At 43.6% G+C, this 24,458-nt stretch overlaps 1 protein-coding gene across 3 annotated transcripts; it reads left to right on the top strand.

Annotated features, from left to right (window-relative positions):
- Positions 1-349: 349 nt before the first annotated feature.
- On the top strand, positions 350-24,334 carry PTGR2 (prostaglandin reductase 2). Of its 3 annotated transcripts, none has more exons than XM_080995157.1 (10): positions 350-456; positions 5,981-6,060; positions 8,883-9,001; positions 13,408-13,599; positions 13,700-13,870; positions 15,278-15,487; positions 19,209-19,330; positions 20,781-20,868; positions 21,398-21,437; positions 22,206-24,334. In XM_080995157.1, the coding sequence occupies exons 2-10, from the start codon at positions 6,024-6,026 to the stop codon at positions 22,268-22,270; spliced, it is 1,044 nt and encodes a 347-aa protein (XP_080851283.1). In that variant the 5' UTR covers positions 350-456; positions 5,981-6,023; the 3' UTR covers positions 22,271-24,334. The 3 variants fall into 3 exon arrangements, with proteins under 3 accessions (XP_080851283.1, XP_080851285.1, XP_080851284.1); XM_080995158.1 differs by lacking the exon at positions 350-456 and adding an exon at positions 695-714; XM_080995159.1 differs by lacking the exon at positions 13,700-13,870.
- Positions 24,335-24,458: the final 124 nt, after the last annotated feature.

Raw genomic sequence — 24,458 nt, 5'->3', positions numbered from 1 at the left:
CTGCATGTGGAGGAGCGGAGACACGAACCCGGTTCCCCAGATTACGAGTCTACCGCTCTTAACCACTACACCACACTGGCTGCATCTCTCCTCTTCCCCGATTACAGGCATGCCGCTTTGGGAGTCAAATCCCACACTGATACATGGAGCTTACTCTCAGATAAGCTTACCTAGGACTGCAGTTTTAAAAGCAGAACAACAAACACGAAAGTGCCTCTGCTCCAAAGCAATGGAAGGCTGCAATTTCGACTGCTCTTTATCCATGGAGCGACCATACCTAAGTGGGAAGGCTTGCCCTTTTTAAGTGGGCCCGCGGTTCCCTGCATTACCCTTTTAAGAGGCAGGCTAGGCACATGCTGGGAAGGTCTCCTCCGGAGGGCTAGTTGCCCTTCGCGCGATTTCTTGGCGATCCGGAGCGCAAAGGACTGGCTCGGGCCTGCGTGCATTACCGACAAGGTGATCGGCCGGTTTCTGCCTCGGGGGGAGAAACGGGAGGAGGAGGAACCCAGCCCCCCCTGCAAAGGGCTTTTCCTTTTCTCCTCTCCAGCAAGAAGCATTTGCATTGCAGGGACTAGCAGTTACTAGCTTCTTTGGGGAACGGTAAAATGGCAGTAAAATGTTTGCTTTGCATGCAAAAGGTCCAAGGTTCATTGCAAGGCGTCTCCAGGCAGGCGGGAGCCCCGTCTGAAGTCCCGGGATTCGCTGCTAGTCGAGGTACACAATACTCAGCTAGCATGGTGGACCAGTGTTCCGACTCGGTGCAAGGCGCCTTCTAAAGCTGCCTATGGGACAAACTTTAAATAAGTTTCCTTGCAAAACTGTTGAGTCCCTTGCCTCGCCTTCTGTGCAGCCTGACCACGCCCACCTCCTGACCACCGAAGCAGCTTTCCTGTCTCTTTTTAGCAGCTGCATGACAAGAGCTGCATGCCAGGCGGAAGTTCAGCAGGTGAAGTCCCCCCCCCCTTGCACGGTGGTGCGGTGACTGAACAGTTTCCTTGCCTAAACTTTCCTTTGTGCAGCTATTAAGTTAGCAGGAGCCAGCAAGAAAAGAAATGAAAACCTAGATGTGAGCTGCCGCCTCTGGTGCGGTTGACACTTTGGAAAGTGTTACCAATTCTTGCGTAGGTGATGATCGGCGAGGACGAGGGGAGGCATATAGAAATCAAAGGGCGACATGTTTTGTCTGCAAAATAGAAGAATAATAGAATTGGAAGCGACCATCCAGCCTTCTGCAATGCAGGAATCTTTTGCCCAATGTGGGGTTCAAACTCACAGTCCTGAAATTGAGTCACTTGCTCTACCAACGGATCCATCAGAGATTCTCTTCTTCTTGTTGTTGTTCTTGCACATATAAGTCAGGAAATTAGATTATAGGTTTTGGTGGGACCTATCCTAATATTGGGACGCAGGTGGCACTGTGGGTTTAACCACAGAGCCTAGGACTTGCCGATCAGAAGGTCGGCGGTTCGAATCCCTGCGACGGGGTGAGCTCCCATTGCTTGGTCCCAGCTCCTGCCAGCCTAGCAGTTCGAAACCACACAGTGCAAGTAGATAAATAGGTACCGCTCCGGCAGGAAGGTAAATGGCGTTTCCGTGCGCTGCTCTGGTTTGCCAAAAGCGGCTTAGTCATGCTGGCCACATGACCCGGAAGCTGTACTCCAGCTCCCTCGGCCAATAAAGTGAGATGAGCACCGTGACCCCAGAGTCGGCCATGACTGGACCTAATGGTCAGGGGTCCCTTTACCTTTTATCCTAATATTATATAGGAACTTGGCTCAAAGATGAAAAGTGAATGCCCCTCCCTGGCCCTGCTTCATGTTTTCCTTGAGTTGTCCCCCTGGCCAGAATGTGGCCTTGATCTCTGCCTCCTGGGTGGATAGAGACGGCTGTGTGGGGTGTATAGAAACTAGCCTGCTGAACTAAGGACAAAAAGCTTTGTGCTGCCCACATTTGCCTCTGGCCCTGCTATCACTGGCATGTGGCCCCTGGAAGGGTCACCAGAGGAGAATGTGGCCCTTGGGCAGAAAAAGATATTCACCCACCCAAGTAATATCTGATGGTTATATGTCACCAGATAGCATTTTCCATCTGTGCTATCTGCAAAGCCTGTAGAGCAAAGGGCATTCACCTACAGCTTCTCTTACTAATTACAGTAGTATTATTATTATTCATTCAATTTATATCCTGCCTTTCCTCTTGTAGGAGCTCACCGTGTCAAACAGACCTGCAGTTTAAAACTGAAAGAAAACAAAAGTGTTCTAAAACAGTTTAAACATTCTAAAGATGATTACTGTTAGAAACATCTAAAAGCAGCGCCAGTTGAAAACATTATTCCTCCCAGTGACCTCAGGGTTGCCAGGAACAGTTTACTTTCTTTTTTTCTTTTGATGCCTAGGTCTGTAGTTCCAGTAACATGTCTGCAAGGTCAAGGACCAACCAGAATGTCACAAAATTGTGGCAAGCTTTGAATGCTCCAGATCTCTTCATAAGGCGGGATGGGGTGTGGGGGAGAGAACCTAAAACAAGAAATGTGAGATTTAGGCTGGCTGTTGTAGCTTGTAGATTTAGATCCAAGATAGTCACTCCCTGAAGTTTAACTATCATGATGCATACCTAGGATTCGGGGATAAAAAAGTAATGGCTGATCCCCATCTCTGGCTTGTAAACCACGTGCAAGGGTTCTCCCATAGCTTTTTAAAAAATGGTGTGTGCATCTTGCTTCCCCTTTTTCCTTTGCACTTTTAAAAATTGTTATTATTGAATAAAACAAAGCATGACTAATTACAAACAACTGGAACCCCACCCCATCACTTTTCATAATATATACATTCAGGCTTGTTTTTTTTGCTTTATAAAACTGGGGTGCCAGTACAGTGGTACCTCAGGTTAAGTACTTAATTCGTTCCGGAGGTCCGTTCTTAATCTGAAACTGTTCTTAACCTGAAGCACCACTTTAGCTAATGGGGCCTCCCGCTTCCACCGTGCCTCCGGAGCCCGATTTCTGTTCTTATCCTGAAGCAAAGTTCTTAACCTGAAGCACTATTTCTGGGTTAGCGGAGTGTGTAACCTGAAGCGTATGTAACCTGAAGCGTATGTAACTCTAGGTACCACTGTACTCATGTGATGTTGGTGCCAGCACAAAAGGGCTGCCCTATGGAGCAAAACAAGAGTTTGTATACCTTTGTATACATTAGTCATAACAACAAGTAATAATCCAGCATGTTTTCTGAGTCTATGCACTGCTAGGATTTGGAGGCACAGATAAATAAACTACCCTTCCCTTTTGCAAGTGAAAGGAAGTGCCTGAAATTACAAGCTGAATCTCTTTTCAAGGGCTGCCTCTCATGCCCTGAGCACTCAGGGAAAGTTCAGAAAATCACAGCGTTTTTCTCGGCATGCACATCCCTTTTGCTTTTCCATAAGCTATAGTTTTCCATTTGGTCAGAAATGGGAAATGATGATTAACAGCTTTGAAAACAACCCAGGATATTAAGTCACAATTTATTCATTTGAAGTTGGTTTAATATCATGGCTTGCTCCAGAATTGCTAACCATTGCTTCCCAGTTCAGACAAAATGGGAAAGTATAGAGATGGTTTGGTTGCTGGCTCTCGAAGGCAGGAGCATGTGGGTAGTGTGTATTTCAAAATTAAGCCAAGATCTGATCAAACACTGTCTCACTCTGTAGGACATGCATGAAGATGAGAGGATTTCCCCTCTGTGATCCTTGAATTCCATCCCTTTGTTTTTGAATCCCACTCCCATGTTGCATTATAATTATTTTGTCCACCTCCTGCTCTGAAATAAATGTGCATCTGTTTTAATGTGATGACTGAACATTCCATGGAATAAAATGTCAGCTTTAAAAATGCACTCAAAAACATATGGAGACCTTCTATAAATAGTGTAATTATTTGCTAATGCTGTCCACAAAGTAAAATCTCAGTTTGCCTTAATAATTCACCATTCTTCTTTCAATATCAGCAGAGTTTGTCCTTTGCATTTGATTCTAAAGTGTACTTAAGTGTAATGTACATACTACCTGTTGCTCAGTCCAGCTTATCGTAATGCGCAACTGTTATTAGAATTGTGAAAACTGCTATTAGAAATGGGCAGGTGTTTCAACATAATGTAGGGCTGCCATATATCTTGATTTTCCAGGACGTGTTCTGGAATTCGCCTCTGGAAATGGTGTCCTGGATCATTTCTGAAATCGGGCCATGGGGGGGGGGGTAAAATTGGGCCAAACATGTCCCAAACATGCCCCCAAAAGCTCAACAACAACTCTGTCCTGATTTTCACTTCTGGAGATATGGCAACCCTAAGTCTGGTTTTTACTTTTAGAAATATGGCAGCCCTAACATAATGGGTGGTGTGTATGCCATGGTGTTCTAATTTTAGCATTATGTATCTGCAAAAATAGAGCTTGCATAATCCAAAGGTGAGTGCCCAATCTTTACATAACAACATATTACTTTCAAAGGTTGTGTGGTCTAAATGCTTCATGACACTTTGTATCACTAATGTGATATTTGACTTCACAGTCACCTCTACTCCTCTTTCAAGCGGCTAAGGACTGCAAACGTTTGGAAGGATGTACATGCTGTGCAGCTATACAGACATTCCAATTTTCGTTTCTTAAAAACTGAAGATTTCAGCAGTGCCATTGTTTCCCCAGAATGACAGGTCTTTTAATAAATATAATAAAATAGCATGAATGTCACAGGAATTAGGGTGGGTGTGATCTTTCTTCTACCTGGAACAAGACCCAGATCCATAATTTAACAGCAAGAAGACTTTTACCTTCTTCAAATCAGCATAGTTCACAGGAAAGGATTGTGCTGTTAATGGTGCAGTATCTCTGATGATAATAAAGCCATGCCATTAGTAAGAGTTTGTAGGTGCAGTTCCTCAATCGTATTTATGTTGTTATGGTTAGTTATGTTAATGGTTATTATTATTATTATGGATTTACTTGTAATTAAGTCTGTTTAGGATTGCAGCTTTTGTACTTGAAGATCTACCAACCAACATGGGCTCATCTCTGGTGTTGATGCTGGAAAATGCATTGTCCTTGGCAGAAGCTTTGACTTAATGCCCATTGATATCCAGCTGCATAGAAAAGCCAGGTTGCAAATGCTTTTCAACAGCTGAGCTTTGGGTTCCTGCCCGTTGCCAGAACAGTTTCTGAAGCATATTAAGACAAAGTGCTAGTGTTTATATTAATGTTATTTTTAAAATGGCTTTTGTTTGCATGGTTCTTGCATATTTTAGCAAGCCTAGCTCTTTCCCTCTTTGTTCTTTACACCATGCTTTTGCAATCTGCTCTTCACCTTCTGTGCCTGCTAACATTGTTTCCCATCAACAAACTTGCAAGTCCTAGAGGCCGAGAAGAAAGCACAGCACTTTGCTGGATTTTCGTACCTAAAACTCTGATAGATGCTTAGTTGTTTGTATTTTCTGTGTCTGTGGGAAGCCAATTAATGTCCAAAGTGATAAATCTAATCCCTCTCTTTGACTTCTTGCGTTGGCTTGGTTAGCCCACAACTCTAAGCCATGGTTTGTCTAGCCCAAGTGTGGTTTGTTTGATCCTCCAAAACCTGCCCAACAGACTCACCATGGCATATTTTCTGTCTACAAACTATGATATGAAGCTGTGCCTTGTTTTTGGATTATGAACCTTAGCTTGATTGGATGATGGTTTGGTGTTTTATCTGCACTCAACAGCCTTGTTTAACTAAATGCTTGCCAAGTTACAAAAGCACAATGCAAGGGCAGCTGGAAAACAAAACAAGCCTTGGTGGAACAAGCCATAGCTTGTTTGCTTCTCTGTGAGACAACTCATGATTTGCTGAGCAGACCATGGTTAAAAGAAACCATGGTCTAGTGTTATGTGTGAACACAACCAAAGTCCTCTCGTTTATTACCCTAAAACAGAAGTCTTGTAACCTTATCTGTGTTGAATATCTTTTGCTTTGCAGTGAAACCTACTTCCAACTGTGCAGGATTTTGGCAAGAGGACTGATGATTATACAAAGAGTTGTGTTGAGCTCACGCCCTGGTATGTTTCTACTTGTCGGAGAACGATAATGAGTTTGGTGTGCTTGCATAATGTGGAAGCCAGGCAGGAAAAATGCAACTACCAGCCAGATTTCTGCAGAAAGCTTTTGACAGTCGTGCTAAAAAGCTTGTGGTGAAACCTTTTAACGGCTTATGTAAAATCTTCAGAGAGGCATTCACAGCAGGCATTCTTTTTATACCAGAAGTGTTTTTGAAAATTATCTTTGCTGTTGTTGTAAGAATGCAACAGTGTAAGCAATAGGCTTACTAAGAATAGTATCATCTTACAAAGTGTGGTGTGAACTTAAGCCCATATGTTGTAAGTAGCAAGAGCTGCACATGCATTAGTGATTCATACCAATAACAATAGGGAACAATTTAGTACCACTAACTAGGTATGGGAAAGAAATCCAGTTCAGTCCACCTTTAAAGGCAAACCTGCTTAATTCATGCTTTCTGAAAGGATATGTCAATTCAAACCACAGTCATCCTCTGAAATCTGCAGGTCGCCAAATTTTACAATTCACATGCAGAAAAACACGTACAAAAGTGCACATACTAGAGTAAAGCATGCATAAAAATGCACATATCCATCAAAATAACATGCAAAATGCATGGTAGGAAAACTTGATTTGTAAACATATGTATCATAGGCTAAACCTGCATATAAAAATGTGTCAATTAGTATAAGTTATCACTAAAATGCTAATGAATTTTCATGAGGACTTTCAAAACAAAAATCATAAGCTGATTTCAAAATGTGGAGAACTGAATATTGGAAAATGGGGAGGAAGAGAATGATTGTACACCACCTTGAGATCCTTGGAAGATAAAATGTGTTTATAAATCTAATAAATAAATAAATGAAATGAAATGAAAATGAAAAATTAAAAGTTAAGATTTGAAAAATGACAGAGAATCTGAAATTGGCAAATTGGCCAATCCCTACAAAGAAGTAATTGATGAATGGCTAAGATGGCGGCATATATCCTTCTAGCCAGTTGTTCATTTCTCTTTCCTCTCAAGTTTATTAAGCATCCTTGCTCTTAAGTTTTCATTATCTTTTCCCAACTTTTTCCATTTATGTCGCTGGCATATTGGAAAGATACCTTTAAGTAGTTCCCAAGCTCCTGAAATCCTGTATCTAATTCAGATAAGTCCCAGAGTTTTTTCCGGAGCTTGCTTTCATTCATTTATTTATTTTAAAAAAATTCTATAACACTGTTCATTTAAAGAAAAGAAAAAATCAGAGGGCTTTACAACAATTACACATAAAACCAAATATGATTAAAAACCATGCACGGAAATCGGGAATCGACTAACTATTGAGGAAATAGGCATTCTTAATTGCCTGCACAATTCTGACGGAATAGAAAAGTTTGCAGCAGGCGATTTGAAAGCTGAAACAGACGGTACCTGCTGAAACTCATGTAAGCATAGTTAGAATATCATTGAACTAAATATGCTTTGTCAGGCCTGGAGTCAGCAGACAGCAATGGCAGGCGGGTGCTGGGGGCCCTGGAGGGCCGACTACAGCTGATGCTGGCTCAGACGGATCTTCATTGTCCTTTGGTTTTTTTTTAAGTAGGCCTCAATGCTTAGAGGAAAACACAGGCGGCTACAGTTACCATGTTTCTTCTCCCAGTGCCTCAAGGCCCAGAGAAATTTTTGGGGGGGAATGAAGATAGTGGTGATTGCAGCTATCTGGGCTGGTGCAGTGCTTCTGCTCGGTGGATTGTGGGTAATGCTAAGAGGAGTACTTGGCAGCTGTGGAGCACGTTTGGGGCACCTCCTGCTCCTCTAATCCAGGGCTCCCCAAACTAAGGCCCGCAGGTTGGATAAGGCCTGAGGGACTCGTTTATCCGGCCCACGGCGACTGCCGCCGCCACCCGCTCTTACTGGTGCTGCGCTGCGCGGCTGCCCACTTCCGGGTTGGAGGAGCACCGGAAATAGTTTGTGCGCATGCGCAAGCATCATTTGTGCATGCGCAAGCGTTATTTCCGGTGCACATCTGGGTCGGAGGAGGCCTGTGCACATGCACACAAGCTATTTCTGGTGCTCCTCCAACCCGGAAGTGCGCTGGAAATAGTGTGTGCGCATGTGTATGGCCATGTGCTCCCCCGCCCTCTGGCCTGCCACATGATCAGTGCTGGAGGCACTGGCCCGAGGTGTGGTAAGTTTGCTGACCCCTGCGCTTCTTACTGCCTACCCAGTCAGCTCTCTGGTGCTGCCAGGAGGGGGGGGGTACTTGGGGAGGACCTCAAAGGGCTCAGGGCCTCCTCAGATCTGTTCCCGGCATATGTATCACACTCAATTCACAAGTTTTAGAAATAATAGAGGACTGCCTGGAGGAAGCAAGCAGGGCAGGCAGGAATAGCGGCGAGATGGAGAAATATACTAGGAGGAAGGGAAGTCGCAGAGTTGAAACATAAGGAGACAGGGAGGAACTGATAGGGAGATGCCTGGGGTAGGAGTTCACAGGATGAGGCAATAAAGTTTACTGGAGTTCAGTTATTGGTTTGTTTTGAGTCATCTGAGCCCAGATGTAGATTTAAAACCCTGATTTAGCTGCTCTAGCCGCCCTCTGCAGCTGTTCTGACAACTGCCTAAACCAATATGTGACGGACGGGGAACAAGCTTGCTGGGCTTTTCCCTCATTCCCATCCCGCCCCATGCATGGAAAGGTGCCTGCTTGCTGTCTGAAGTTAGAATATAACCCTGCTTTCCCCTGGCGCTTGCCCAGTTGCTGGAACGCTTGAGGAGGGTGAGCAACTGGCCAAGAGAGAAATTTTGCCATTCAACTTGTAACCTAACCCATTCTAGGTGTCAATGGAGAGCCAGTTGCAGGAAACTTTCGTACGGAGGAAGCTACCCTACCGGATAAAATTGCCGAGGGTCAAGTCAAAGTTCGTACGCTTTATCTGTCTGTTGACCCTTATATGGTAAGTGTGTGTGGCAGGTGGTTATGTGATAAGCATGCAATAAAATTTGGAGCTCACAGAAGCTCAGTTTGCCAGCTGTAGCATTTAATGTCATCAAAATTATTCATATTGGCTTATGTACAGTTTTGATTTGGGGGTCTTTTGGCCAGCATAGATAGCTATGAACTGAGGTCCTGAGCATGCATGTGCAAGATATGTATACACATACTTGTCTTTTTTTCCTAGGTGTGGCCCATATAAATTGCCTGAGTGTTTAAAACAGTTAGGTGATCACAGTAGTCAGGATTGAAAGTAACATAACTTAGGGTTCCCATATTTCTAAAAGTGAAAATCTGGACACAAAAGCTTGGCAAGGTTCTGAGATTTATTTATTTTTTTGTAAAATCTAAATAATAATAATAAATGTTTTTGAGCTATTCTTAAGGAAATTCACCAAAATCTACACTTCTGACGTGGATTGCCATACGTCCGGACGCCATATAACCAGACCCTAACATAACTGCTGTGTGTGTGTGTGTGTGTGTGAGAGAGAGAGAGAGAGAGAGAAGACTATCAGGATCTTGCTTTGCTTCTGTCATGAGAATGTGGACATCCCATAGTGTTACATGTATGAGCCAACCATGCGATCTCCCAAGTGTTGTTCATAGCTAGATAGCTTTTCTTTGAAGCCTGCTTGAGTGCTTCCAGTTCTCTTAAGATTCCTTCACTGCTCTACATCACAAATATAGAATTACAAGTTTACCTCAGAACAGGGCCCAGAACAAGGGTGAGTGGGGAGGAATGGATTCAGAGAAGTAGCTGTGTTTAGGCTATTGCGGGGTTGGGGAACATGCTCCCCTTCAGATGTTGTTGGACTCCAGCCCCTGTCAACCCAGGACTGTTGTCCAGGTTGGCTGGGGCTGATGGGAGCTGGAAGTCCAAGCAACATCTTAAGAGCCACAGGTTCTATACCCTTGGCTTATTGCAACAAAAAGCGGGGGAAGTATTGTGGCATAAGGGCTTCTGAACCTGTTGTTTTCAATGGGGGGTAAAGCTCCTATTAGGTGCCAGTGTAGCCTCTCTGCTCCTCGCCTTAAATCAGGATGTGTTGGTTGCAAAGTTCCTGCCCCTCAATTGTCCTCACCCTGTGCTGTCTATTTATTTTCATTTTAAAATGGTCTATACAAGAACTAAAGATGTGACCAATATTGTGTCTAGTTTGGCCCTTAGTAACCTTATTCCATAATATTCTGAGTAAGGGAACAGGGAATATTTCACAAGCTCACAGGTTCTAATTTGTTTACCAACAAAACCTGGTAAAGGAAGTGCATTAATAAATGGTAAGGATTGTCTGCTCTGGAACTACCGACATTCCAGTCTAGGAGGATAGGAATCTGCCTTATACGGAACCAGGCCATTGTTCTGTCTGGCTCGGCACTGTGTGCACTGGCTGGCAGGAGCTCTCCAAGGCTTCAGACTGGGGATGTTCCCAGTCCTACCTGGAGATTCTTGAGACTTTCTCCATGCCAACTTGACAGATGCTGTACCATAGAACTATGGACCTTCCCTTATTCTGTTACAAGTGAGAGTCTGAGCACAAGGTTGCTAGATAGACAGATGTTGTAGATAGATACTCAGGGTACAATAGTGCCAATTATTTTCCTTTGTTGTTGTTGTTTAGTTGTTTAGTTGTTTAGTCGTGTCCGACTCTTCATGACCCCATGGACCAGAGCACGCCAGGCACTCCTGTCTTCCACTGCCTCCCGCAGTTTGGTCAGGCTCATGTTGGTAGCTTCGAGAACACTGTCCAACCATCTCGTCCTCTGTTGTCCCCTTCTCCTTGTGCCCTCCATCTTTCCCAACATCAGGGTCTTTTCCAGAGAGCCTTCTCTTCTCATGAGGTGGCCAAAGTATTGGAGCCTCAACTTCACGATCTGTCCTTCCAGTGAGCACTCAGGGCTGATTTCCTTAAGAATGGATAGGTTTGATCTTCTTGCAGTCCATGGGACTCTCAAGAATCTCCTCCAGCACCATAATTCAAAAGCATCAATTCTTCGGCGATCAGCCTTCTTGATGGTCCAGCTCTCACGTCCATACATCACTACTGGGAAAACCATGGCTTTAACTATACGGACCTTTGTTGGCAAGGTGATGACTCTGCTTTTTAAGATGCTGTCTAGGTTTGCCATCGCCTTTCTCCCAAGGAGCAGGCGTCTTTTAATTTCGTGACTGCTGTCACCATCTGCAGTGATCATGGAGCCCAAGAAAGTAAAATCTCTCACTGCCTCCATTTCTTCCCCTTCTATTTGCGAGGAGGTGATGGGACCAGTGGCCATGATCTTTGTTTTTTTGAAGTTGAGCTTCAGACCATATTTTGCACTCTCCTCTTTCACCCTCATTAAAAGGTTCTTTAATTCCTCCTCACTTTCTGCCATCAAGGTTGTGTTATCTGCATATCTGAGGTTGTTGATATTTCTTCCGGCGATCTTAATTCCGGCTTGGGATTCATCCAGCCCAGCCTTTCACATGATGAATTCTGCATATAAGTTAAATAAGCAGGGAGACAATATACAGCCTTGCCGTACTCCTTTCCCAAATTTGAACCAGTCAGTTGTTCCATATCCAGTTCTAACTGTAGCTTCTTGTCCCACATAGAGATTTCTCAGGAGACAGATGAGGTGATCAGGCACTCCCATTTCTTTAAGAACTTGCCATAGTTTAGCACATAGTGTAGTACCTTAACAGCATCATCGTTTAAAATTTTAAATAGTTCAGCTGGAATATCATCACTTCCACTGGCCTTGTTATTAGCAGTGCTTTCTAAGGGCCATTTGACTTCACTCTCCAGGATGTCTGGCTCAAGGTCAGCAACCACACTACCTGGGGTGTACGAGACATCCATTTCTTTCTGGTATAATTCCTCTGTGTATTCTTGCCACCTCTTCTTGATGTCTTCTGCTTCTGTTAGGTCCTTTCCACTTTTGTCTTTTATTATGGTAATCTTTGTACGAAATGTTCCTTTCATATCTCCAATTTTCTTGAACAGATCTCTGGTTTTTCCCATTCTGTTGTTTTCCTCTATTTCTTTGCATTCTCGTTTAAGAAGGCCTTCTTGTCTCTCCTTGCTATTTTTTGGAAATCTGCATTCAATTTCCTGTATCTTTCACTATCTCCCTCGCATTTTGCTTTCCTTCTCTCCCCCGCTATTTGTAAGGCCTCGTTGGACAGCCACGTTGCTTTCTTGCATTTCCTTTTCATTGGGATGGTTTTAGTTGCTGCCTCCTGTATAATGTTACGAGCCTCCATCCATAGTTCTTCAGGCACTCTGTCCACCAAATCTAAATCCTTAAACCTGTTCCTCACTTCCACTGTGTATTCATAAGGGATTTGACTTAGATTGTATATTACCGGCCCAGTGGTTTTTCCTACTTTCTTCAGTTTAAGCTTGAATTTTGCTATAAGAAGCTGATGATCTGAGCCACAGTCAGCTCCAGGTCTTGTTTTTGCTGACTGTATAGAGCTTCTCCATCTTTGGCTGCAGAGAATATAATCAATATGATTTCGATGCTGCCCATCTGGTGATGTCCACATGTAGAGTCGTCTCTTGTGTTGTTGGAAAAGCGTTATTATTTTCCTACTCAGTGAATAAAACGATTGGTTTTTTCCCTCTTGGTTTTAGCTGTTCTTACTTTTTCTGGAAGTCCCTGTGAGGGAACAAGGCAGGAAATAAATAAATAGATGATAATCAGTGTTAAAAATTGAGATATGAAAGCTAGGAGCTAAATGACACTTTAAACCTAGGTTATGGGTGCAACAAGGGAATGTCTAGGCTCGCTTTTTTATAACCAGAATACAAAGCTGAAAGTGAATGAACTGCAGCTAAAATCTTATGTTCATTTTTCACATGGTCTGATCCTTATCTGAAGACTGCAAAAACAAAGCCATGCTTCCCCTGCCCACTCACCCTAATATTCTTAAGAGGGTCTCTTCTCCAGTCTTCAGAGAGTGGCTGGAAGTGGGGAGGCAAAAAAGGTCCTCCTTTCCTGCCAGTATACAGTTTTAATCTGAAATTTTAGGCACAGTATTGCACCCAGAGCTCAGAAACTGCTCGCGCTAATGAAATTCCCTGTCGCAAAGCGCGCCTAGAACAATGGGAGTTTTGAACGCTGATGAAAATAATAATAGCATAGCCCTTTAGTCAAGTGGAACTGAATAGGATTTCCTTCAGTGTTACTGTGCATTGCCATGCTGTTAATACAGGAAAAATTAAAAGACCCTGTTGTGAAGAGGAATGGATGAAGATAAAAGCAAAAAGCTCCAAAGATAAGACAGGGTTTTAGTTGTTGGTAATGTTAAGAGATGTTCAGAATAACTATACATGGTTGTATTTTAAAGGATTATCTCATGGCAAACATTTTGTCTTTCAGCGATGCCGTATGAATGAAAACTCTGGATCTGAGTACCTCCAGTCCTGGAAGTTGTCTGAAGTCACTGATGGTGGGGGAATTGGTTCTGTGGAGGAAAGCAAAGATGCCCGTTTTGCTGCAGGAGACTTTGTAACTTCCTTCTACTGGCCCTGGCAGACGAAGGCCATCCTAGATGGGAAGCAGCTTGAGAAGGTAGAGTTCTTGCATAGAGGAAAGGCAGCTGATTGTTCCATTTAATTCAGGGGGTTGGGGTGCTATAACTATGCCTTTTAAACAACTTGTCTCTGTTCAGATTGATCCGCAGCTTGTAGACGGTCATCTTTCCCATTTTCTGGGTGCAGCTGGCTTGACTGGGCTGACATCTTTGCTAGGAATAAGGGAGAAAGGACATGTGTCTCCAGGTGCCAATCAAACTATGGTGGTCAGTGGGGCTGCTGGTGCCTGTGGTTCATTGGCTGGGCAGGTAAGCTGGTTTAAGAGTAGTATTTGCATCTTAAGAGGAGATTTTTGCTTTTTTGCATATTTTGAGGTAAAGTGTATTAGCTGCAGATGAAATTGTGTTCATGTTATCCCAGTGATGTGGGAGCCACCAGATGAGAAACCATGGACCATGTAGGGGGGATGCTGAGGCTCCTTCCCATGCCAATGTCCACCCTTGAGAAATGGAGTTGGTACTGATGTGTGGAAGAGCTACAGCAGGGCTCCTCCTTGTGGTTCCAGACTTCTCACGTTACCCCAGTGGTAAAGGATGGAATAGTGCTGTAGTGACTCCAACGTCACAGGAATAACAGCAGCAACAACAACAAAAAACAAGCATAAGATTTGGACCAACCAACATATCCAAATCTCCTTCATCTCCCCAACACCCCAATGAAAACCACTTCTAATCACTCACCAGAAGCTGGCTGAGCTTTCACCTTGGTGGGGATAGCAGGTGAAATTGAGGGCCTTTGATTAAATCAGTTTTGCATAGAGGGGGCCAAGGCTGAGAAACAGTGGCCCAGGAGAGATGGCCAGGGATGTGTGGAAGGCCACAGACTCATGATATAGTTGGCATTTCATAGACCTGCTGGCTGTGTGAACCAGCACCTCCAAGTGGACACATTTGGTGGTGTGATTTTTGTGATTGTAGCAGCTTTTTTTCAAGCAAATCACTGTGGCTGTGAGTCTGCTGCACGACACAGAGTCCTGTCCACATTTCATAATTAGTTAGCTGTTAATCCACACGCCCGCTCCACATTTGAATTAGATTGAAGTAGTCTACAGCAACTTTGGTCTTTTCTATTCATACCACATGGCCCTTTCTATTGTGCTTTTCCCTTCTTCTGATTTGTTGATTCTATTATGCTGATTAAGTACCAAGAGGGCATGCACACCTTGTTGTTGTTGATGTTGTTCTTGTTTTTAAAAAACCTTTCCTCGCCCAAGAAGTGCATAAAAGCACAAAGTCAGGCAATTGTCCATTTGCTTGTGCAGTTTTTCTGATTTTGTGGATACCTGAGGGATCAACAAGTGGAGGAAATACTCTGTGCATAGGAAATAGTTGCAAGCAGTGCCAGAAGAGATATGAAACCATTGAGGAAGTAGTGGACATGGTAAAAGGAGTAGCAGAAAGTGACAGTCGATCCACTCATTGATCCCAAAGCACCAAAACAAATTATCTGCAATCCCAAGTGGAGTGAATTGGAACCAATTTTGTGGACAATCTCTTATGCACTGACTTCAGACCCTCACTCTTGTGTTTCCACTGTATCCTGGTTATTTTCTTACAATTTTTTTTTTTTAAAGAATCGTCATGATGCATGACAAATTGTTGCATAGTGCTAGAAGTTGATGAACTGCAGTGATTGTGGTTATGATGCTTCCTAAGATAGGTTCCCTGGAGGGCTGTTCCAGAGTGGTTGGTATCTGCGGCACCGACGAAAAATGCTCTATCCTGGTGTCAGAAATGGGGTTTGATGCGGCTATCAACTATAAGAAAGAGGATGTGGCACAACGGCTGCACGAGCTCTGCCCGGCGGGAGTGGATGTGTACTTTGACAATGTTGGTGGAGACATCAGTGATACAGTGATCAGTCAAGTGAGTGTGCATGTTACCCGTTTTGTGCCGTCCCATAAATTACTCTGGATTTCATGCAAACTGGTAGAATTTTACTGTAAATCTGTCTGACTGATGAAAGACAAGATTATCACAATAACCTTGCCCAGCTATGCTGCTAGGACCTTTGTGAGGCTTCTTATGAACCCTCTTTAGGCATTTAAAGAGGTTAAAAGTGCATAGACAGGGGCAGTTAGTGCATATACAAGTCTCTGCCCATGATGTCCCTCCCCCCCCCACACACATGTGCTCATCTCTGACTTTTGCATGCTGACTTAAATGGCTTAAAAGAGGTTTTTGCATCTGTTTAGCTGAATGCAGGTGGGAGCGAGCAGCTGAGTACACTTGCCCCAGGCGTTGGAGGGTTAAGTTGGTTGGGGGGCCCCACTGGGGATGGCTGCTTTTTTGTTTGTGTTTATAACTTTATTCTAAGGGATGCCGGTGGCGCTGTAGGTTAAACCACAGAGTCTAGGACTTGCTGATCAGAAGGTCGGCGGTTCGAATCCCCGCGATGGGGTGAGCTCCCGTTGCTCGGTCCCTGCTCCTGCCAACCTAGCAATTCAAAAGCACGTCAAAGTGCAAGTAGATAAATAGGTACCGCTCCAGCGGGAAGGTAAACGGCGTTTCCGTGCGCTGCTCTGGTTCGCCAGAAGCAGCTTAGTCATGCTGGCCACATGACTTGGAAGCTGTACGCTGGCTCCCTTGGCCAATAAAGTGAGACGAGCGCCGCAACCCCCAAGTTGGCCACGACTGAACCTAATGGTCAGGGGTCCCTTTACCTTTACCTTATAACTTTATTCTAACAAGACTCCTCCCCTGGGCCTCAGACAAGCTCCGCACAGGCCTGGCTGAATGTGCCTAGAAGTCTCCAAGTGACTGGGAGCCCTGCTCCATCTGGATTCCCAATCACACAACAGCTTCTAAGGATCTTTGGTTGAGTGCAACTAGAAGTCCCTTTAGACCTTCACACTCAGCATGCAAAGGCCTGAGAGGAGCTCCCACCTGTGGGGACATTGAGGGTGGAACTTCTGTGTGCCTCCCTTTCCCTCTACAAACTTTTAAGCCTCGTCTGTTCAGGCAAATGTCCAAAGACAGCTACAGGGCCACAACTTATAAAGAGTTTTTTAAGGAACAGTTGCGCTGGGAGTTTAGTGGTTCTGGGGCAGGGAAGGAGATCTTTCCAGTTATTGCGCTGGCTTGTACTTTGGTCTCTGGAGATTACACAGTTCGCCTCACCCCACTGTGCAGTTTCCACTAGACATTTTTTTAAAATGGACTCTGCAATCCTATTCACGCTTACTTGTGAGTTCCATTCAGGGCAGTGTGACTTAGGTGTAAGTAAAAGGATTGCACTGTAAAAGTGGCCAAGAGCCTTTCTGAATCTTTCGTTTTAAATTTACTTTTTGTTTAATTAATTGGAGGCTGTGTGCTGCCCTTCTGTTCAGCTGTGCACACCTGAAACAATTCAGAATGAAGCAGCCAGAGATCTAGAGCACGTTCCATCTTTAAGAGTTAAACTAGCTCCCTGCTCCGGAGTCAATTCAAAATGCCAGTACTGACATCCACAGTGTTATCCTTTGTATCACTCAGAAGTGATCCCCATTAAGTTCAATGTGATTGACTCCCAGGTAGATGCATATAGGATTGCAGACTTGAAGCTGTACAAAAGTATAGCTATCAGAAGGAGCAATTCCTCTCATATGTACCTTTTTAAATGCTCAACCAAGCTCTAAACCCCAGATGCCACTGCCATCCAAGGTAAGACATGGAGCAAAAAAGAGTGTTGTAAGAACTCTTTACCTTCGAGCCTGACTTGACCACCCTTGCTGTGGACTTCTAGACAGGTTGTTATCATTTGAGACAACCTTCTCAGCTGCCAAATGTGGTCTGTGGGAGGTGAGAGAGATGATAATCTGGCCTGGCATCCTGATCCAGTTCCCTGCTCCTGGTGTAAAGTGTTCTTGTGGCACATTTCAGCTGGATGGGAGAAAGCTTTCTCCATTTCACTGCTATTGTTCATGTTGCTTGACAAGTTAAATTTGTTCCCCTGTAATGCACCATTGACTGAGATGGAGGGTATGTTGACATATATTTACTCTTGTTTTTCATATAAAAGAGTACATGAAAAGACTATATTTCTGGTTGTTGCAGCAGCATGTAGGCCAGATGAACTGAATGTTCTTCAGCTCTGATTCATACTGCATAGTAAACACACACTGTTTCTTTGGGCTGTTCTCATAATTGGCATGGGTAAACCAGTTAACAACATTTAAACATTTTAACAGTTGCCATTTAGCAAGTTTTTTCAGACTGCATACTGGGGTCTCTCAGAAGCCAATTGGGGTTCCCCTATGAGAATATTGGTAGTGGCAAACACATTTCTCCACCAGACAGTTCTGGTTTGCTGGTGGGGGGAGTGCGGGTTGCCCCACCTTTGTTGTGCAAAGTTGCCCCTCCAGATAGCAACAATTCAGTAACACTCGGGAAGCATTGCAGAACAACTGTTTAAGTAGACTGGTGTGTGGACAGACCAGTATAAACTACCATCAATGCACTGCTATTGTGTCAACATGTTGCAACATACACCCACAAAAAGGCCTGCCAGTCTGAAGGGCCTCCCAGTCTTTATTGAGCATTATTTCTTATTTGTTAATGGGACAGTTATATGACAATGAGCATTCATCCTCGTTTGTATGCATAATGTTTACAGTCATGTCTTCCCATTAATTTGTTCATCTTTTACTTTTCACTGCATTTCCCTGTCACTTTCCTAATTGCAAACAGTTGCTGTTTTAAAGTGGATTTGTTGTGCCACTGCAATTTAGGGTTCACCTACAGTGGTGCCTCAGGTTAAGAACTTAATTCGTTCTGGAGGTTCGTTCTTAACCTGAAACTGTTCTTAACCTGAAGCACCACTTTAGCTAATGGGGCCTCCCGCTGCCGCCTCGCCGCCACATCGCGATTTCTGTTCTCATCCTGAAGCAAAGTTCTTAACCCAAGGTACTATTTCTGGATTAGCGGAGTCTGTAATCTAAAGCGTCTGTAACCTGAAGCGTATGTAACCCGAGGTACCACTGTTTATTGTTGTTTAATATAAATAGTAGGCCCCTGCACCTCCATTAATTCTCCTTCGCCCATATGATGTTCTCTTCTAAATCACGACCTTCCCATACATTCCGCTCCTTCAGTGTGGATCTTCTCATACCCTCTCCTTTTCAGCATATATCTAGTAGGAGAAAATCCAGATTGAAGAAGGAGAAAGTGTAGGAAGGTGATGATTTGGAGGAAAACATCATATGGAAAAGGGAGAATTAATGGAGGTCCAGGAATCTTACTATCCACATTAAACACAGTATGGATTACCCAATTTTAATCAACTTTAATTGTGCAAATTTGGACTTCTGATATGTGTTTGAACTCCTCCCATGAAATAGTGACAGTCTGTAGAGCTCCATGATACTTCTACTTCCTTGTCCTTTTATCACAGTAGCTGAGACTTTACCCTTTTCTGTTTCCACCAACCGCTGCTCGCAGAATCTGGGGCAGATCTTATTCCCTGAAGGAAATCAAGCACTCGGCAATGCAGCCCTAGATCCCTTCTCGAGGAACAGAGCAATGGAAACAGAATGTACTTTATGTATGTTTACAGCTTAGTCTTTATGGCAAGGCAGTAAAGTACTCTCTCTCATTTTGTCTCCAACAGATGAATCCAAATAGCCATATCATTTTATGTGGCCAGATCTCCCAGTACAACAAGGATGTACCTTACCCCCCTCCTCTGCCTCCTGCAATAGAAGAAATAAGGAAAGTGCGAAATATCACAAGGTATTTCTCCTTTGTTGGCCTAGCCACCTCCTGGGCTGAACACATTATTATTAATTATCATTATTATTTATTAAATCTCTATACCTCCCTGTATCTGAGGATCGCAAGGAAGTTTACAATATCAAAACACAAAAATACACAACCCAGTAACAAAGAGCAACAACCCCACAGTTTAAAAGGCCATGTTAATAATTTTTTGTCCTAAGGGCAGACTTACTAGATCTTTGCATTGCAGCACCTTTATGGAAAGTTGTCCCCTAAATGTTTATTTGAAAATAGAGATCAATCAGATATTTACTGAAACCAATATCCATGTTGCTTACCATCAGTGAGGAAGCCACTTGACAGAAAACAAGCTGGGAAGAAAAGCTTCCATTCACTCTCGAGGGAAATGCACCTAGTGCTTGAAGCACATGGACAAATGTGCAGCTACCGTATTTTTCGCCCCATAGGGCGCACCGGCCCATAGGGTGCACCTAGTTTTTTTGGGGGGGAATAAGGGGAAAAAAATTTTCCTCGGGGCTGGGGCAGGGGAAGCTCGAGCTTCCCCCGACCCCAGCCCCCAGAACAGGCAGCTCTCCGCAAGCTGTGGGAGCCCGGCGCGACTTCGCGCCGGGCTCCCAAGGGTTGCAGAGAGCTGCCCGAAGCCTGGGGAGCGCTGAACAGCGCACCCCAGGCTTCGGGATCCAGGCAGCTCTCTGCAACCCTCGGGAGCCCGGTGCGACGTCGCGCCGGGCTCCCGAGGGTTGCGGAGAGCTGCCCGAAGCCCAGGGCATGCTCCACTGCACTCCCCAAGTTTCGGGCTGCTGTCTGCAAGCCTTGGGAGCCCGGCGGGAACTCCTGCGGGCTCCCAAGGCTTGAGGATAGCTTCCTGAAGCCTGGAACGCGAGAGGAGTCGGTGCGCACAGACCCCTCTCGCTCTCCAGGCTTCAGCGAAAGCCTGCATTCGCCCCATAGGACGCACACACATTTCCCCTTCATTTTTGGAGGGGAAGAAGTGCGTCCTATGGGGCGAAAAATACGGTAATAAACTGCTCATTGGATAAATGTATGTGAAGTAGGGAAATGTTTTCTTTTGCAATATCGCTTAATATTGTCAGATGTTTGGTTCGCTGAGGATGCACACTTACTTGGGAATAATCCCCACTCAACTCAGTGATACTTTCTTTGGAACAGGCTTGCCTAGGGTTCCCCTGTCACTTTCCTAATTGCAAACAATTGCTGTTTTAAAGTGGATTTGTTGTGCCATGGCAATTTAGGGTTCATCTATACTGTTGTTTCTGCAAAAGATGGAAATGTTGGGCTAGAAAATCTAATTACTGCTTTAAATTGGTAACTGCTGTGGTAATCCCCTCTTGCACGCAGAATTAAATCTAAAACGAGCCTTCTGGAATGTTTTCAGCTAACATCACTACCTACTGAATGAAACACCCATTCTCCTGTTTCATAGGGAAAGATTTCTAGTTCTGAACTATGTGGAGAAATTTGCAGCTAGTACTATGCAGCTCTGCCAATGGATCAAAGAGGGAAAACTGAAGGTATGACACAAATCAGAAGGTAATTGCATATGGGTTGCAGCTCTGGCTTTTATGATGAAAACCAGCTTTTCTCATTTGTCCTGGTCATTGTATAGTGCCTCGAATATCCTATTTCATCCAATGAGCATAGAAGCTTTTTGAGAAAAACAAAAAATTAATATTCTAGACTGCTTTCAGCTTCCAAAATGAGAGCTCAAAAGGAACAATATGGAGTGGCTTGCAAAGCATTGGGGTGCAAAGCTTGGGAACCCTGCACATGGGGTTTCGAAAGGTTGGTGGGGCAACCCACCTGTCAATTGTGTAACTAGCAAGCGGATTGGCTGGCTGGGTTGGGGATGGCTGAAGATCTGACCCCCAGAGCAAAAAACGGTTCCTCATCTTTGACTCTAGTGAATTAAATGAGGTAAAACTAACTTCTTTTGATTTATTTATTTTTATTCCCCAGTGAGCTGAAAACTGTCTGCTTTTAGGAAACAAAAGCAGAGTAGAAAACAAACACCTTATACTTTCTTATTTTATACTTTTACAGGCTAAAGAGACTGTAGTAAAAGGCTTAGAAAACATTGGAGGTAAGGTATTATTTGCTCTTCACAGTTACCTGTCCTTAAGTACAGGGCAGGGATGAACTATAGTCTAGTGGGAGAGCAGGTAGACAGCCCCAGGCTTTCCAGCTCCAGTTGAAAAGATCTGGTAACAGGTGTTGTCTTCAACCTTTCCCCACCCCCAACCCTACAGAGGATGTTGGACTACATATCCCATCATTCCTGGCCATTAGGTAAACTGGCAAGTGAGGATTGGAGTTGGCTGCATGAGGGCCCCTGTCAGCAGTGCTGTTTTTCTAGAAATTAAAGTACTAGAACTCACCATGAACATCTCCCTCACTCTCTTAGAATGTGGTGGAACTGAGTTCCCGTGAGTTCCCCCTTTAAAAAAACCAGCCCTGAGTGTAGGCATTATAAATATGGCTTCCTATGAACACTAAAGCTATGGGATGCTAACTTTATCCCTTACACAGTTTAGGAGTTTGATTTAAACTGAATTTACTTCAGTTTAAAAGCATTTGACTATAAATCTATACGGGAATAAAATCTAATAATTCTGTTAAATAGTTGGGCATTAAAAAAATCTCAGGTAGCCATTGTTCCTTTTTAACAATGCATTAATGCTTAACCTTACAAAAATTGTCAGAAGAAAAATCATTTTACAGGCACGAAACTGATCTTTGCATTATGATTGTTTTGGTAGCAAAGAACCAAGTACATTTAAGTCCAGTAAGAAATGATTCTTTAAAAAAAAGGAACAATGCTCTTTTACTAATTATTTTCGTTTTATTGTAGCTGCTTTCCAGTCTATGATGAGCGGGGGCAACATCGGGAAACAAATAGTCCTTGTTTCTGAATAAATAAGTCATCGTACTGTTTCCTGAGTGTCAACTATGAAGAAAAAGCATCTTTTATTTGCAAAAGTTTGGCACGATAATCTTCTTGGATAGGTTCTCCCGTTGCATGACCAGAAACAGATTTCTAGTTTCGTATTCTCATTTAATAGCTGACATTCTTATCTCACTGTTGTGACACTAACAAAAGGCAAGTCCAAGTTTTGATTCCAGGTCCCCTTATCTGATGTTCCATGTGTATTTCTGTACACATTGCCTTAAGACAGGAATTTTGTAAAAGTAAGAATATTATCTGTGCTGCCTTTGAATCTCAAGTGTCTGAATACTACTATTTAGCAATAATTGTGCCACACTGTTATAGTATACCTCGGTTGCTACTAGATGTGAGAGGACAAAGATAAATGCTTCTGATACTACAGCTGTTAAAGCTGTTTTTTAAAAAAAGTTCTAACTTGGCGTCTTGATTAATGTGATCAAGTGTCCTTCTAGGTACAGTAACCCGATTCCTTCAGTTCTTCATAATCCTGCCCACAATAGAGTATACATATCATTTATTGTATGCAACAAAAGAAATCAAATTTTGTAAGAACAGGTCACATCACAAATTTTATTATCACATTGTATGTATTTGGGTTAAAGATAGGGGAAAGTGTGTGGCTAGGTGCATGAGAGTTGTGTAGTGCTATAATTAATGCAATGAATTTGGGAAGTGCCTGGTTTGAATCTTGAAGCTGTCATAATCTTGCCAGGTAAGCATAGGCAAGCTCAGCCTCACCTGCCCCCATCTACAATGTGAAGGATAATAATACTAACTTAGCTTACAGGTTTGTTGTAAGACTAATGAGATTTTATATATGAAATGCTTTGAACACACAAGAGCTACACAAATGTTAATTACCAGCACTGCAGTTAAGGTATATGTTCATCTACTTGCTCAGTGATGAAATTCTGCAGGAGCTTATTAGTGGGATAGGAGAGCTGGGGGGAAAAATTCACATCTGGCAATCAATGCGCCCCCTTGGTTTCAGATAGTACATGGGTAGATGAGTCTAAAAAGTCTGGGACACAATTTTCACAACTCTCTCGTGTCTATGGTGGCTCATTTACCAGAAGGAATGTATTTAGCATTAAGTCTGGAAGTGTATACCTGATTCCGCCAGATGTGAAATATGTTGAAATTATTTTCAGCTCTCCTATCCCACTAGATCTCTTACAGCATTATTGGAGTACACTACTACGTAACCCTAAATTCATGCATCTGAATCAATTACACCATTTCTGAATTGGAATTGGTAGCTGGTGCATGATGACTCTGTGCCTGATCATACCAAAGGAAGCCCATGTTTCTCCTGTGAGATAGATCTCTCTTATATTCAAAAGAAAACTGGCAAACAGAAGCCATTACTTGCAACTCCAAGAATGGGTTTAATACGCCTTAGCATGTGGGTGGCGCTGTGGTCTAAACCACAGAGCCTAGGGCTTGCCGATCAGAAGGTTGGCGGTTTGAATCCCCGCGACGGGGTGAGCTCCCGTTGTTCAGTCCCTGCTCCTGCCAACCTAGCAGTTCAAAAGCACGTCAAAGTGCAAGTAGAAAAATAGGTACTGCTCCGGCGGGAAGGTAAACGGCGTTTCTGTGCGCTGCTCTGGTTCGCCAGAAGTGGCTTAGTCATGCTGGCCACATGACCCAGAAGCTGTCTGCGGACAAACGCCGGCTCCCTCGGCCTATAGAGCAAGATGAGCGCGCAACCCCAGTGTTGTCTGCAACTGGACCTAACAGTCAGGGGTACCTTTACTTTTACCTTTAGGTTCTTTCTATGGGTATTAATACTGTGCCAAAGTATATATAAATGTAACAGGAATACAGCTGTGCAATTTAGTCTCTACTATGGGGCTCATCTTTCGGTGGGATAGGACTTACCTTTCTTGGTGTATTCCTGGATGAGCTTGTTAGAAATTTTGTATTATGGTTTTAAATTTTTTGCTTTTCAACGGTGTCTGTATTCTATCTTGCATTGCTTTGGCACTTTTTTTGGTAGAAATCAACGAACATAATAAATTGTAATAAAATAACTGCTGATATCATCTTCGAAAACAAGACAACTTTCAGAGGTTGCCCACTTGTGTGGGGTGGGCAGTAGGCAGAGTGGGAATTTTGAGAAAGTGCTGTAGGGGCATAACACAAAATGGCTGCCAC

Source organism: Podarcis pityusensis, assembly GCF_964106645.2.
Source record: "Podarcis pityusensis genome assembly, chromosome: 1".
Taxonomy (NCBI): Eukaryota; Metazoa; Chordata; class Lepidosauria; order Squamata; family Lacertidae; genus Podarcis; species Podarcis pityusensis.
Note: the sequence above shows the minus strand (reverse complement) of the source record. Positions and strands in the feature narration are given on the sequence as shown.